Consider the following 16345-nt stretch of genomic DNA (forward strand, 5'->3'; position numbering starts at 1 on the left):
CAGTGCATAGGCACTTTCAACATTATTTGAACTGGCAATGAAATCATCCACATAAAGCGAATCCTTCAGAACGCTCACCACGTATGGTTGGGCATCTTCATATTTTTCCATGTGATGTCTGATTGTAGCTGCGAGTAAGAACGGGCTTGACGATACTCCAAACACTACCCATGCCGTTCGCATCATGCGTGCTTTCATGCCCTCTGCATCTGGTGCCCATGTGAGCCACCTATATCTCACAGCATCTCTTTCCTTTTCAGCGATGGATATTTGCAAGAAAGCCTTAGCGATATCACCCATGAAGGCTATTGGATGCTGTCTAAATCTGATTAAAACACTCAGGAGGTCAGGATTCAGATTTGGGCCGGTCAGCGATGGACAGCCCTTCTCATGTGACGAGGCATCAAACACTACTCGCAACTTAGTTGTTTGGCTTGTCCTCCCTGATTACAGCATGGTGAGGCAAATGATAAATTACACTTATCTGTCTCTGCTGGCTTGCCACGCTCTGGAACATCTTCACATATGCCTTGCTGCAAATAGTCTTCTATTGCATCATTATACCTTTTGAAAAGTGTCACGTCAGATTTCAGCCTTCGTTTCAGAGTTTCAAACCTTTTCTGGGCGACTCTCGTATTATTTGGGAGTTCTGGTGCATCCTGTCGCCAAGGTAACTTCATATCTTCCATCAATGTATCTGACTGACTTGTCAAAGCTCAATTTGGCCTCTGTTTCTTCAGCGGTCTCTTCAGTATTACTGGTGATGCCAAGAGACTCTATATCCCAAAACACGCAAAGCTGGTTTGAGAGCTCAGTAGCAGTTCCATCAACGCCAACGTTCATGCAGGTAGCCTCATTCAGGCTGGACATGGCCACTGGTCCTTGCACTGCCCAGCCGAAGATGGTTTCTATGGCAACCAAGGCTTCTGGCAATCTTTTGATTTTGCCAGTCACTATCTTCCAGTAGAAATCGGCCCCAATCAATAAAGACATTTCTGGATCTTCTTCTCCACCTGCTGACACATCGGCTAACCTCAGCCCAGCTTCGGCAGGGACTTTCATAACAGCAGTGCATATCTTTGGTGTTTGAACATAGATCCAAATGTATGGAGCTTCAGTGTCTCCCTTTTCACGGTTGGCAACCTAAGAGCCTTAACTCATTTCTCATGAATGAAGCTGCGTTGGCTTCCACCATCCATCAAGCAGCGCACCATTTTCCTTCCTCAAGGTCCTTCAGTCCAGGCATCTCATAGTCTGCAGCAGTACTGCATCATGCCTCTCAGAACCTGTCTTCGCTGCACGTGGCATGACAGCGGAAACAAGAGCGTCGCTCGTCTCTCCAGTAGCATCTGGGCTCTCTGTTCATTCACCCCTCTCACACACTGTAGGGTAATATCTCCTTCCACAAATTGTGCATGACACATTTTTGTTCTACAGTCTTTAGCAATGTGTCGTGGTTTTAAGCAGATAAAACATCTCCCAATTTTCTTTAATTTTTCCCTCCTTCTTGCTACCGTGTTGTCTGTGTCCTGTTCTGATTTATGGCTTGTACTGTCACAGAACAAACAACGAGGAACGAATGGGGTGTCTGTGTTGCTAGTATAGAGGGCTACAGCTGATGGTACATTGGCCCTTTTCCAATTGTCTCCACTTAACTGAATCTGGCTTGCAGTGCTGCATATGACTTCGATTGTGCATCCTTATTGGTGTTTCTAGGTTTAGTTAAGTATACAGTGTGTTCACTACTCTCAACTTCTTGTTGTAGGAAACTGACACGGAGGGAAGATCCGGTGGACGGTGCCTCCTGCTCTGATTACTGATGTGGTGCACTTTCCTTGAAACACCCATTAAACCTTTGTCCACCCTGCATTTCTGGATCCTGGTCTCTGTTCCCTTTCTACCGTGACACTATCTATCATTGTCTAAATGTATTTTTACTGTCTAAATATATGTATTCAGCTAGTGTAAACATGCACGATGCTATCACAGCACATGCAAGGCTTATTCCGTTTTGGGCTTCTTAGGTCACTGAAAACGGAGCTTTTGTAAAACTCCATCCAGGATGAAGATTTTAAGAAACTCCGTCTTCAGCGTCGACATGTAGACAGGGAAAACAGAGTTTTTGGCTCGAAACGTCAGATTGTGCGCCGTTGTCCACTTTGTTTAACGTCAGAGCGTGCGCTGTTTGCTGTGTAGGCGAGTTTGAGCAATGGTGGACTTAGCCGAAATAGTGCTTGTGCTAACCTTGCTGACAGGACTTCTTACATGTGTACAAATAAATGTTGAGTCACTCTCGCATTACATTGATCAACACAGGAGTCAGAATGTGCGCCATGGTTTTCAACTTAACAGGACTGGCAATTAGGCTTCTGATTGGCTAACATGGCAGTACGGTTACAGTTATAATGCCGCCTGTTGTTTTCGCATTTTAGCCATGGTCCGAATAACAGGGGGTACTGGGGGGTACTGTACCCCCCGATCAAGACCCAGACCCCACCAAAGAGACAAAAATAGCAGTTTGGGGGGGGGGGGGGTACTACCATTTTTTTGTTTGTTGTAAAAAAAAAGAAAGAAAAAAGATAACCTCACCTTGTAGGAAAATTTTAGGTAAAACGATTTCAAACACCCCTAATGTGGACTGTACTATTTTAACCACCTCAGCGCTAAAGGCAGGTTAGCCAGTCGGTTGCGTCATTCATTCTAATTGAGTGACCTGTTCATTGTGTTCATCGTGCATTTGTAACTGTAAGTAGCCTGTTGAAAATGTATTATTTTACAACCTTCATTTATTCGTTTAAGTGTTTCATCTACTAATGCAAGCTGACATCTTTATAAGTTGAATTACTTACCATTGTCCTTCTGAGGCCGGTACAGTAAACGTTAGTTACGTTAACTAGCAAGATAAGTTACGTTCTCTATTTAAACCAGGCTTATTCGGTGAAGTAAAATCGATCACGGTCATTTTTCAAGGAGATGAACTCCCTATGTTTTCATTCTCATTTTATCATGAATAAATTGTGCCTTTCTGAAATTATTTCGCCACTTAGCCTGTGTGGCTTGTTATTAGGCTAATGTTAATGCATAAGAAGATCTAACATTATGCTCTGAAAAAACATTGCTATCAGTGAAACCTATAGGAGCAACGTAAAAAAAAACTAGCTAGTTAATAATAAGCCCTATTATTTGAATTTTAGTGGTATTGATTCTGCATTCCACAAGTTCATATTTATGGACATTTTTAGAAGCTTCATCTGATAGCCCAGATACTGTTTTGTTAAACATATATTAGACTTTTAACATTATATGTTAAACATATAAAATATATATATATAATATTTCCCCCACATCTGGGAGGGCGGCGCCCGAGCGCCCCCTATGGGCCAGTCGCCACTGTGGTCATAGAAGTGTTATGAAGGCAGTACCCTCCAATTCTGGAGGGGTAATTCGCACTCTGATATTAGCGGTTTCATGTGGACGGAAATATTTTAGAAGATAATGTTCCTGTGGACGGGGATTTTTTTTAAAACAGAGGAGGAAAAATGCCATTTTACAAAATACCCGTGTACCCGTGTACGTGTGGACAAGGCATTAGACCCTATGTTTCCGCTTATATATATATATATATATTATATATACACTCACCTAAAGGATTATTAGGAACACCATACTAATACGGTGTTTGACCCCCTTTCGCCTTCAGAACTGCCTTAATTCTACGTGGCATTGATTCAACAAGGTGCTGAAAGCATTCTTTAGAAATGTTGGCCCATATTGATAGGATAGCATCTTGCAGTTGATGGAGATTTGTGGGATGCACAGCCAGGGCACGAAGCTCCCGTTCCACCACATCCCAAAGATGCTCTATTGGGTTGAGATCTGGTGACTGTGGGGGCCATTTTAGTACAGTGAACTCATTGTCATGTTCAAGAAACCAATTTGAAATGATTCGAGCTTTGTGACATGGTGCATTATCCTGCTGGAAGGTTGTGCGTGTTGTGGCTTCACAAATGCTTTGCTGCACACCTCGGTTGTAACGAGTGGTTATTTCAGTGAAAGTTGCTCTTCTATCAGCTTGAATCAGTCGGCCCATTCTCCTCTGACCTCTAGCATCAACAAGGCATTTTCGCCCACAGGACTGCCGCATACTGGATGTTTTTCCCTTTGCACACCATTCTTTGTAAACCCTGAAATGGTTGTGCGTGAAAATCCCAGTAACTGAGCAGATTGTGAAATACTCAGACCGGCCCGTCTGGCACCAACAACCATGCCACGCTCAAAATTGCGGATAGAAGTCGCGGATAAGCTTAGAAGCAGAACATCCACGGTGGTATTCTCTGGAATACTTCCCGTGCCACGTGCAAGTCAGGCAAAATTAGCTGAGATAAGGGGATTAAATGCGTGGCTAAAATGGTGGTGTAGGAAAGAGTGGTTCAGGTTTATGGGGCACTGGAAGACCTTCTGGAACAGGTGGGACCTGTTCAAGCCGGACGGGTTGCATCTGAACCATAGGGGAACCAGTGTATTGGGGAGGCGTATGTGCAGAATAGTTGAGGAATGTTTAAACTAGGGACTGGGGGGGCAGGGAGGTCAGTTAAGAATTTATGTGGGGAGAGACGGAAAGCCCAAATAAATATTAAAAGTAGACACTGTAAAAGGCCTACCATTAGTGGTCTGTATTTGAATGCTAGGAGTATTAGAAACAAAATTAATGACTTAGAGGCTTTAATTTCTTCAGACAATTACGACATTATAGGAATAACTGAAACATGGATGAGTGACAATGATGGTGATGAATATAATATGGATGGTTATACGTTGTTCCGTAGAGACCGGATAGGCAAGAAGGGAGGTGGTGTTGCAGTATACGTACTGTAAAAGAAAACTTGCAGGCAAGGGATCTCACTGATAAAAATAAAAATTCAGAAGCTGTATGGGTCAAACTTGATGCTAAAGATTCAAATGGCCTAATTGTCGGGGTTTGTTATAGGGCACCTAATGTAGCTGTAGAGGAAAGCAGAATATTATATGATGATATCAGGATTATGGGTAATAAAAATGATGTGGTGGTTATGGGTGATTTTAATTTACCTGGGATACAGTGGGACACAGTCTCTGGCTCTTCTGTAAATGAACTTGAGATGGTGGAATTAGTACAGGATTGTTTTTTTACTCAGTTTGTTAATACTCCTACCAGGGGAGAAGCCCTTCTTGATCTCGTTTTTTGTAATAACCAGGATAGGATTGGAAAATTAGAGGTTTTAGACCCATTGTACGGTAGTGATCATAACATGGTTAAATTCGAGGTTAATTTTAGTGTCCGAAGAGCAAAGTCTAAATTAAAAGTATACAATGTTAGGAAGGCTAACTTTAATGGTATGAGACGGAAATTAGAAACTGTAAACTGGACAGAGTTAAATAGCAAAACAGTTGAAGAGGCATGGGAATTTTTCAAAAGCACATTGTTGCAAGTGCAAGAGGACTTCATACCTGTTTCCAGCAAAACTAAATCTAGGAAACGACAACCAAGGTGGTTTACTAAGGAAATTAAGAATAAAGTCAGGAGGAAAAGGGCTCTGTTCCACAACTGGAAAATAACTAATGATTTCAAAATCAAGCAGGAGTATCTAAGTCTACAGGCAGAGTTAAAAAATGACATTAGGCTATCAAAGAGGGATGTAGAAAGAAAAATTGCATTGGAGGCTAAGCATGACAGTAAAGGTTTCTTCCAATATTTTAACTCCAAGAGAGCACTAAAAGCTGAAATCACTAATTTGCAGGATAGTAAGGGCCTTATAATTGATAACGAAATTGATATGGTAAACGAGTTTAATGATTATTTTTCAAGGGTGTTCACAATAGAGAACACAAGTAACTTACCACCAATTAATACGAATACAGCATCGTCTATGACCAATACTGTATATGTATAACTGAGGTTGATGTGATACTAAGCCTAGCTAAACTCAAAATAAATAAATCGCAGGGGCCTGATGGCATCTTACCTTTAGTCTTGAAAGAGATGAGGGATATTATTAGCCAACCTTTGACTTTAATATTCCAGAAATCGTTATCTGCGGGTGTGGTACCATCAGATTGCAAGCATGCTAATATAACACCCATATTCAAAAAAGGGGATAGAAGTAATCCAGCAAACTATAGGCCAATCAGTTTAACTAGCATTACTGGAAAAATAATGGAACCTATAATTCAAGTGAAAATGGTAGATTACCTAGATGCAAATAACATTATAAAGGATAGCCAACATGGATTTAGGAGAGGTAGATCCTGCTTAACGAATCTGCTTGAGTTCTTTGAGGAAGCTACAAGTGAAATTGATCACAAAAAGGCCTATGATGTGATTTACTTAGATTTCCAGAAAGCCTTTGATGTTGTCCCCCACAAACGGCTCTTGTTAAAGCTTAAAGCTGCAGGAATTTTAGGAACTGTGGCAGCTTGGATCAAAAACTGGCTAACTGATAGGAAGCAGCGAGTAGTTATTAGAGGCACTATGTCACAGTGGGCCTCCGTTTATAGTGGGGTACCGCAGGGTTCAATTTTAGGACCACTATTGTTCCTAATTTACATTAATGATATTGACACGAATACATACAGTAAACTGGTTAAATTTGCAGACGACACTAAGGTGGGCGGGGTAGCAGATACTAATCTAGCAGCAGAGAGGCTTCAACGGGATCTGGATTTAATTAGCGAATGGGCTGATACTTGGCAGATGAAATTTAACACAGATAAATGTAAGGTAATCCATGCAGGGAGCAGAAATATACAGTACAGATATTTTATGGGTTCCACTGAAATAAAGGTAGCTGATTACGAGAAAGATCTCGGTATGTATGTTGATGCTTCCATGTCCCACTCTCGCCAATGTGGGGAAGCAATAAAAAAGGCGAACAGAATATTGGGTTATATCTCTAGATGTGTGGAGTTTAAGTCAAGGGAGGTGATGTTACACTTATATAATAAGAATACTGTGTGCAGGTTTGGTCACCATACCTCAAGAAGGACATTGCTGCCTTAGAAAAGGTGCAACGAAGAGCTACGAGAATGATTCCTGGTCTTAGAGGAATGTCTTACGAGGAGAGGTTAGCGGAACTGAATCTGTTCAGCCTTGAGCAAAGGAGACTAAGTTGGGATATGATTCAGGTCTATAAGATTCTAACGGGTCTGGATGCTGTTCAGCCAAATGACTATTTCAATATTAGTCTAAATACTAGAACTCGTGGCCATAAGTGGAAATTAGCGGGAGAACATTTTAAAACAAATTTGAGGAAGCACTTCTTTACACAGCATGTAGTCAGAGTATGGAATAGTCTTCCTGCTATTGTAGTGGAAGCTAAAACCATGGGTTCCTTTAAATCAGAGCTAGATAAAATTTTAACAACTCTGAGCTATTAGCTAAGTTCTCCCCAAACGAGCTTGATGGGCCGAATGGCCTCCTCTCCTTTGTAAATTTCTTATGTTCTTATGTAAGACCCCACCGGGTACCACTCATCTCCACTACAAATAGGAAAAAGAGGCTACAATTTGCACAAGCTCACCAAAATTGGACAGTTGAAGACTGGAAAAATGTTGCCTGGTCTGATGAGTCTCGATTTCTGTTGAAACATTCAAATGGTAGAGTCAGAATTTGGCGTAAACAGAATGAGAACATGGATCCATCATGCCTTGTTACCACTGTGCAGGCTGGTGGTGGTGGTGTAATGGTGTGGGGGATGATTTCTTGGCAGACTTTAGGCCCCTTAGTGCCAATTGGGCATCGTTTAAATGCCACGGCCTACCTGAGCATTGTTTCTGACCATGTCCATCCCTTTATGACCACCATGTACCCATCCTCTGATGGCTACTTCCAGCAGGATAATGCACCATGTCACAAAGCTCTAATCATTTCAAATTGGTTTCTTGAACATGACAATGAGTTCACTGTACTACAGTGGCCCCCACAGTCACCAGATCTCAACCCAATAGAGCATCTTTGGGATGTGGTGGAACAGGAGCTTCGTGCCCTGGATGTGCATCCCAGAAATCTCCATCAACTGCAAGATGCTATCCTATCAATATGGGCCAACATTTCTAAAGAATGCTTTCAGCACCTTGTTGAATCAATGTCACGTAGAATTAAGGCAGTTCTGAAGGCGAAAGGTGGTCAAACACCGTATTAGTATGGTGTTCCTAATAATCCTTTAGGTGAGTGTATATATAAATCACATCTGAAAGAAATTGAAATGGAAAAGCATTGCATAGATTAAGATCCACTAGATAAACACAGACATAACAGACAGTTTTACAGTCCAATGTTGAATGTTTATTGCTATCATTTTACTGCCTATTTACACAACGATTGGTGAAATTTGATGAAGTGAAATTTGAGAATGAAACTCTGAGTTGTCATTTTAGTATCAAACAACAAAATGCTGTAGCACATCATTGTGTTTACATGTAGGTGTTCCCATTACATGATGGTTGCATTCTATTTCAACTGTACTCTGTGAGCTCAACATCAAACATACATATACAAACTTTTGTGAATAGTATTACGAAAATATCAATTGTCTTCCTAATAAATAGAATACAGTGTTTTTCTTATTTCTAGTAGACCTCCAGCCATTTTTGAATGTTTTTTATCCTTTTATTTATAGGCTTATAATAAATAATTTTTATGTGCTTTGTTTTCCGTGTGAATAATATCGATGTCTTATGGATTTTTAGGGGTGCATTTTAGTGGAAAATGTTTAAAATATATACCTCATTGCACACAGCTGTAATGCCCAGAGACCAGGGAAGAGGCGGACCCCGTAATGCGTGAGAACACTGGTTAATTAACCAAGTCGAACACACCAAAACCACAAGTGAGAATCCAAAGGGGGGGCAAAAGAGATGTTTGAGTCATGTTCTTATCTAACGGGTAGCTCTTATGTGGACCCTTGACAAAGCATTGCAACATGTAAATGAAACTGTAAGTTGCAGCCCTGCAGACTGCAATGGAAAAGGTGGCCAACCTGATAGTTGTCACCATAAAAGCTGTTAAGGGTGAACTGTGTATGGTTAAACAGGTGACTCATAAGCAACATGTCCTGTTTGAGTACAGCTGAAACAGTTGGTTTTCTTTGCTAATTCTGGGATTATCTGGTATCTTTAAACCCTTGCTTTTCACTCTGGTGGCAGTGCTACTTGTATTTCTGATGATTCTTCTTCTCTTCTAGTGCTGCTCAGCTATCATAGTCTCTCAGGCAAAGAAGGTCAAGCTGTTGAGGACTTCTCCCCACCCGGCTTCCCCTGTGGTGGAAGAGTCACTTTTTCAAGCATTGATGATGTGTCCTGTTTCCCAAGTGGTCATAGTCCCTGAATGTCTTCCCTCACTGGCCTCCTGCTCTGAAAATCCCTGCGAGTTGGAGGGAGTCTCGTGAAGGGACTGGAGAGTGTGTGAAAGGCGCAGGTGCTTCTTCAAAAGGGGAGACTGTGAATGGGAAATTGATCAGCTAAAATGAAAGGGAATCATTACAGGATTGCTGTCATGTTTAGGCTTTTGGCATGAAGAAAATTGTTTGCATGAGTTGATGGAACAGGATGTGTAGTTTTTTTTGGTTCAGGCTGTGGTGTCAGGGTCTCAAGTGTGGCCAGTGAACTACCAAGAAGAGAAATGACAGGAAATTTGCAAGTATGTCTCAAACCTGATAAGATAAAAATACTCTGCTGAGGTTGAGACGTGATAATAATGAGAAGAGGGGTTGGAAGTGAGAATAGTACACATCTTGTGAAAGGAGGAAGTCATGCTTTGATCATGTACTCCAATAACCAATCCTGTTGAGGACCACGTACTACAATAACCAATTCTGTTGAGAATGTCCTTTTAGGGAAGCTTAGAAAAGGTATATAAAGTTGCTGTTTTTCCTCGTTCGTGGTGACGTAGGTTTTTTTTCCTACCACAATCCAACATCAGCCGGAGGAAACTGTTACAGGAGTGTCATGTTGAGTTTAGCATTACTAAAAAGAACTTCAAAAAAGGAAGTGTGACATTGAATGTATTTAAGAGAGTCTTGTTTTGACTGGCCATTCTAGATGATGTTGTCTGTGTTCATTATTCACAAGGTAAGGTCTTAGCTTTTCTTTATTTACTTCTAAACACACTGTGTTGGTAAATATTACAATCACTTAACCTTTTTTGAAGTCCATTATCCATTATTGTGTAGCATTAGTTTTAAATAAAACAATGTTACCTAAAATGTAAACAATGCAGAGCCTCCATTTATAGTACCTCACCAAAATAGCTGGTTGCAAAAGTAGCTAAAAACCATAAAGAATAGCAAAAGGAAAAAGAGCTTGTAGAAATCTAGTTATACAGTAACACAGTCATACTAACCAACTCATATTTAGGAGACAATAAAAGTCAAAAGCTAGAAACACAAGATATGTGCATGAAATGTAAAAGAAAATGTAAAAATAGACTGCCACATGATGTGTCAGTAAACCGAATTATTACTAATTATTGTTTTTCAAATAGGTGGCAGAGTGTGGGAATGTAAATTGTAAGATTTTATAGATTTCTACTTATTTTTGGACTGAAAGCAGACAAACCATTTCCTACAGTATGGTGCAGTTTGACTTGGAAGAATATTCCAATGACTATGAAAATTACACCTATAATAATTACACCTCTGAAGACACAACATTGGATCATGCTTTTTCTCATCACCACAGATCCTGCAGGAATGACATTTTGTGCATAATTGTCACTACAGTCAGTACCATCATCTGTTTACTGGGGATTTTTGGGAATGGTGTTGTCATCTGGATGGCTGGGCTCAAAATGGTCAAGACTGTCAACACAACCTGGTATCTCAGCCTGGCGATCTCCGACTTCCTGTTCTGCCTTTTCCTCCCTATAAATGCCGTGTATACAGCCACCCAAAACTGGATCTTTGGACTCCCCATGTGCAAGATCACCTCCTTTGTTATGTTCCTCAACATGTTTAGCAGCATCTTTCTGCTGGTCATCATCAGTATTGACCGTTGTGTCTCCGTGGTGTTCCCAGTCTGGTCACAAAACCAACGCACACTGAGAAAGGCATTTACCATGGTTACCTTGGCCTGGATTGTTTCCATTGCTCTGAGCTCTCCTTCAGCAGTTTTCCGAAAAACTAAAGTCAAGGGAGGAAGAACTGTGTGCTACAATGATTATGAGCTGTCCTCCAGCCACTCCGCTGTTGTCTTGAGTCGGTTTGTGTGTGGGTTTCTGTTGCCTTTTCTAATCATTATCTCTTGCTATTCTGTCATCATTTGTAAACTTAGAAGCAGCAGAATAACCAAGTCTTCCAAACCATTCAAGGTCATGTCTGCACTGATAGCGGCATTCTTCATTTTCTGGTTGCCCTATCATACATTTGTTCTGCTGGAGCTAAACCATAATCACAATAACATTGAGTTTTTAAAAGCTGGGTTAACATTGGGCACCAGTTTTGCCAGTGCTAATAGTTTTTTAAATCCTATTCTGTATGTTTTCATGGGCAAAGACTTCAAGCATAAGTTCAAGAGCTCTTTGTTGTCAAAAATAGAGAACGCAATGGGTGAGGAAGTTCGTACGACCAGCCGTTACTTTTCCAGGTCCAGTTCAATGGATGGCAGAGCCTCCGCCCACCTTTGAGGCAAGAGGCTGAGGTCTATTTACAGGGGGCAGTCATGCTCCAAGATGTGGCTTAACTGCATCAAAGGGACATGCAGTCAGACTCAGTCCATCTGAATTCAAAATGCATTTTCACACTCAAGGCAGAAAAGGCCATGGAATGAAATGACCAGTTTAGTACAATGGGGAACATAGACTTCATTAGATTACTTATCCTAGATTAGTATATAAACAGAGTTTTTGTACAGAAGGCCTGCATTCGCAAGTCAACACATTATAGCATATGAAAAAAACTAATAGGTAAATACTGCACTGTATAAAAAAAATGTAATTTTACAGAAAATAACTTCATTTTTTACAGTAGTTTCTCATTTTTTAAACCTATCTGCAAAACTATGTAAAATTACAGGTATTATCCCTGAATTAATAAACTTTTATTTTACGCATAACTCCAGTAATGAAAAATTACACGTATTTCACATTTTTTAAATGAAAAATACTTTTTCATTTATACTGTATGTTTCCCACTTTCTCAAATTATGTACAAATTTATGTAAAATCGTAACAATTGACTAATTTAAAATGTAAGTCATAATTTAAAGATTATGACCATACTAAAAACTTAGCATTTTTCTTTGTAATTTTGAGGTAAATTCTATTAGTTTTACATTACTTTGACATTTAACTTCTAAGTCCAATGTTTTTTTAAAATTACTTTTAAAAAGATTATCCTGAATGAAATTGCACAGGTGAGGCAGCAGCAGCCCCTCAGTTTTATGTACATTATCAGCTCCATGTCTTCCAAATGCATGAATTAGGAAATATAGAGGACTGATACTCAAGATCCATGCAGATGTTAGTGCACTCCCCCACAATCTCAAAAAATGAGACCATGTCACGCCCAGCTCCGTACGATCCTCGTGTGTGCCACGCCCCCTCGTTACCTCGTGTCAATTCCTGATTGTGTTCACCTGTGTCCTGTTATTTCTGGCTAATCTTGGGTATTTAGTCCGTGTCTCAGTCAGTATTCCCCAATTCTGTCATTGTTGTGTATTGTTGTGATCGATGTCTGCCCGGATCCCTAAAATAAACCTCGTTTAACCGTAAGTCCGGCTCCACTCGCCTGCTTCCCGGCTCGCCTGTTCCTGAACCGTGACAGACCACATCATAATTTTTTTTTCCTTTTCATATCTTTTGAATATTGTGGGTGTGTCTGTGTAAAATGTATAGGTTGCTATTCTTTATAGGCACTAAAGAAAGGTATTACATAACTGGCATAGAAAGACAACTTTCCTCATGTTTGTTGCGCCCCACCTGTCTGGTCTCTTCCCCACTAGTGGTGCCCGCCTCACACTTTGAGAGGCAAGGAGCTATACCAATGTAGTAAACAATATGCATCTGGCTGGCACAGCATTTGGCAGAAAAATAGCAAGAATATCAATGGCTGATCTATGTAGTTAAGTGTAATTCATATGGCGTTTACGGTGTGTATGGCTACTTTACTGTTTTGCAGTGCAAAGGGGAAAATGTACCTGTTGTGTTTTCATTATTCATTGCCATGTTATTATGTGGAGGGCAAACATTTGTAGCCATCAAGGATATGCACATACTGTAGTCAGACTGTTAAGTTAATTTTTCTATTAACTGTGAACTGAACTTAACATATTTACTGAAGAACTTGAACTGGTTCGGATTTTTGTGACATTGTGAATCACAGTTTAGGTCCATATAGAATCTTAGTAATACAGGATTACTGCCTTAGTTGTGATGAATGTGTTATACATACATTAGTATTTTTCCGTGGTGAAGCTAACTTGGCGCTTAAATTCGGTAGTTTTGGATCTTATTCTGAATGTTTGTATTTCTTTTGTTAGTTTTACCCGACTTCAGCACCATAAAGAGTGGACTAAACTCATCGTCCGTGTGATTTGTTGAAGAGTAGTTAATGAGCTGTCGACCCCGGCAAGGCGTTGGGGCAGGACAGCACAGTAAAACGACACCTTCTAGCGAGCTAATACTCGCGATTGGAAGAACAAACAGAGTTGGGTCTATGTGCTGTGCAGCATTGAACTCACCCGAAGCGTAACGTTAGGCAATTGCAGTAAATCTAACCTCAAGATGGCAGGAAAAACATAGGGTCCGTGGAAACCAGGTCCAGTGTGTCTTGTTCGTCCAAAAACTCCAAAACGTCAGCGAGCTCATCCGCTAGCAAGATAGCTGACTGCAAAAACTAGCCTCAAACAGCATTGTCAACACAAAGAAGTCATGGAGCCCTTCTCCTGTGAAGATCGTGCCACAGATCTAAAGGACCTGGATCTGGCTGCCGACAGCCTTCCGGTGCAGAGGAGCCTCGGGTTGCATTGGGACCTGGATTCAGATTGCTTATCCTACCGTGTGTAGGATGGGGGAAAACCTTTCACTCGACGAGGAGTCCTGTCAACAATTAACAGCCTGTATGATCCTCTCTCCAGCCTGTATGAGTGTCTCTCCAGTGACAATACAAGGTAAAGCACTCCTTTGAGAATTCACCACAGACTAGCCGGACTGGGACGCTCCTTTGCCTGCAAGAAAGGAAAGGTCGTGGAAATGCTGGAGAGATTCTCTTAAAGAACTGCACGACTTAAAGATTCCTAGGTCCTACACACTGGCATCTGTCTCTGCAGCTAAGCGGATAGAACTATGCATATTCTCAGATGTATCGGAAAAGGCAGTTGCCTATTTAAAAACCGTGGACGTGGATGGAAAATGTCACACAGGACTGATCTCAAGCAAAGCCAGACTCGCGCCAAGACCAGAACACACCATACCGCGTTTGGAGCTGTGCGGTGCGGTCATGGCGGTGAACCTGGCAGAGGTCATCACGTCTGAAATTGATGTTGCCTTTGATGCAGTAACCTTCTATACCAATAGCAAAATTGTGCTCGGGTACATTTTTAATGAGAAGAGAAGGTTTTACGTTTACGTGACCAACCGAGTTCAAAGAATCAGACGAAGCACACTGCCACATCAGTGGAGGTATGTGCACACATGCCATAATCCTGAGGACATTGCAACATGGTTGATTCCAGCGTGCCACCTGAAAGACACGATGTGGTTCACTGGACCAGCCTTCTTGTCTCAGCCTGTAGACTCGTCTTCTCCAGAGGAGAGCTTTGAACTCCTACACCCGGATCAAGATGCCGAGATACGACTATTTGTGACCACACTGTCGACCACAGCTCTCATGCGTCTAGGCTCACACTGTTTCAGTCACTTCTCACGCTGGAGTTCTATCACAAGGGCTGTTGGTGCTCTGATCCACATCATTCAGACCTTCAGGAAAGGAAAGAACAAGGAGATGTGACAAGGATGGCATCGATGTCACATGCCCTTGAAGGTGGACATTCTCAATCGGAGCGCAGTGGTCATCATTAGGACGGTCCAACATGAAGCCTTAGAGAAAGAGCTGGAATGTCTCGCATCCAGCTCCAACATTGCAAGGAGCAGCCCTCTGCAGTCTCTGGATCCTTTCATTGACCAGGAAGGCTTGCTGAGAGTAGGGGGGCGTCTTGCTGCTGCTAACTTGGAGCCCAATAAAAAGAGACCATTGATCTTGACTGGACACCACCATGTCACCACCCTTATTGTGCGTCACAAATAAACACAACATCAAGGACATCACTTTACTGAAGGGGCCGTCCAAGCGTCTGGCTACTGGATAGTGGGATGTGTTGACAAAGTGATTTTTGGATGTTTTGGGTGCCGTAAACTCAGAGGGAAATGTGAAATCCAGAAAATGGCTGACCTGCCACCGGACAGACTCAGTTCAGAGCCACCCTTTACTTATGTTGGCATGGATGTTTTTGGCCCCTGGGAAGTTGCTGCACACTGCACCAGGGGCGGACACGCAGGGGTCCCACTGGCGATTCGAGGACCAGTGAAACACCTGTGCCCTGACAGAAGCACAAGCTTCGTTGCAGCTTGTCAAGACCTCGGGATCCCCTCCAATGCCGATGGAAAAGCCATGGAGAGATTCCTCTCAGAACAGGGCTATACATGGACTTTCAATGCTCCACACTCCTCTCACATGCGGAGGGGGGGGGGAGGGGGCATGGGAAAGGATGATCGGCATCACACGCTGTATCTTGGATTCGATGCTCATGCAGATGAAATTTCACAAACTCACACACGAGATACAACATTCTTAGCTGAGGTCAGTGCTATTGTAAATAACCAACCACTCATTCCCGTGTCTACTGACCTGAGGGATCCCTTCATCCTCACGCCAGCATCACTGTTGACTCAGAAGGTGGGTCCTTGTCCTCCTCCTGTTGGGGAGTTCGGCCAAAAGGACTTAAGCAGCAGTGGCGTAGAGTTCAAAGCCTGTCAGATACCTTTTGGGAGAGATGGCGCAAGCAGTATTTGGTGACACTGCAACCCCGTTCTTACGATCGTGCGATGGGTGAGCAAGCAGGGCATGGGAAAGCAAGATCGGGAAGACGGAAATCCAAAGGACAGGGTTCATTCAGGGCGGACAGGTAACCACACAGTACAAACATTAATGACAGACCTGGGGCAACAGACTTGAACGCGGACTACAGGACATGACCTCAGAATAAATGTAAGACAGCTGAGACGATGGGAACTGACACGTGGTTAACGAGGTGGGCGTGGTCCGAGGTGGACGTGACAGAACCCCCCCCCCTAAGGCGGGCACTCCGAGCACACCTC

General features: G+C 42.1%; 1 protein-coding gene across 1 annotated transcript; it reads left to right on the forward strand.

Annotated features, from left to right (window-relative positions):
* Window positions 1-10044: 10044 nt before the first annotated feature.
* Window positions 10045-12043, forward strand: LOC140587708 (chemerin-like receptor 1). Its single transcript, XM_072709249.1, has 2 exons — window positions 10045-10104; window positions 10714-12043. The coding sequence occupies exon 2, from the start codon at window positions 10808-10810 to the stop codon at window positions 11654-11656; it is 849 nt and encodes a 282-aa protein (XP_072565350.1). The 5' UTR covers window positions 10045-10104; window positions 10714-10807; the 3' UTR covers window positions 11657-12043.
* Window positions 12044-16345: the final 4302 nt, after the last annotated feature.

This window comes from Paramormyrops kingsleyae, chromosome 2 (assembly GCF_048594095.1).
Source record: "Paramormyrops kingsleyae isolate MSU_618 chromosome 2, PKINGS_0.4, whole genome shotgun sequence".
NCBI lineage: Eukaryota > Metazoa > Chordata > Actinopteri > Osteoglossiformes > Mormyridae > Paramormyrops > Paramormyrops kingsleyae.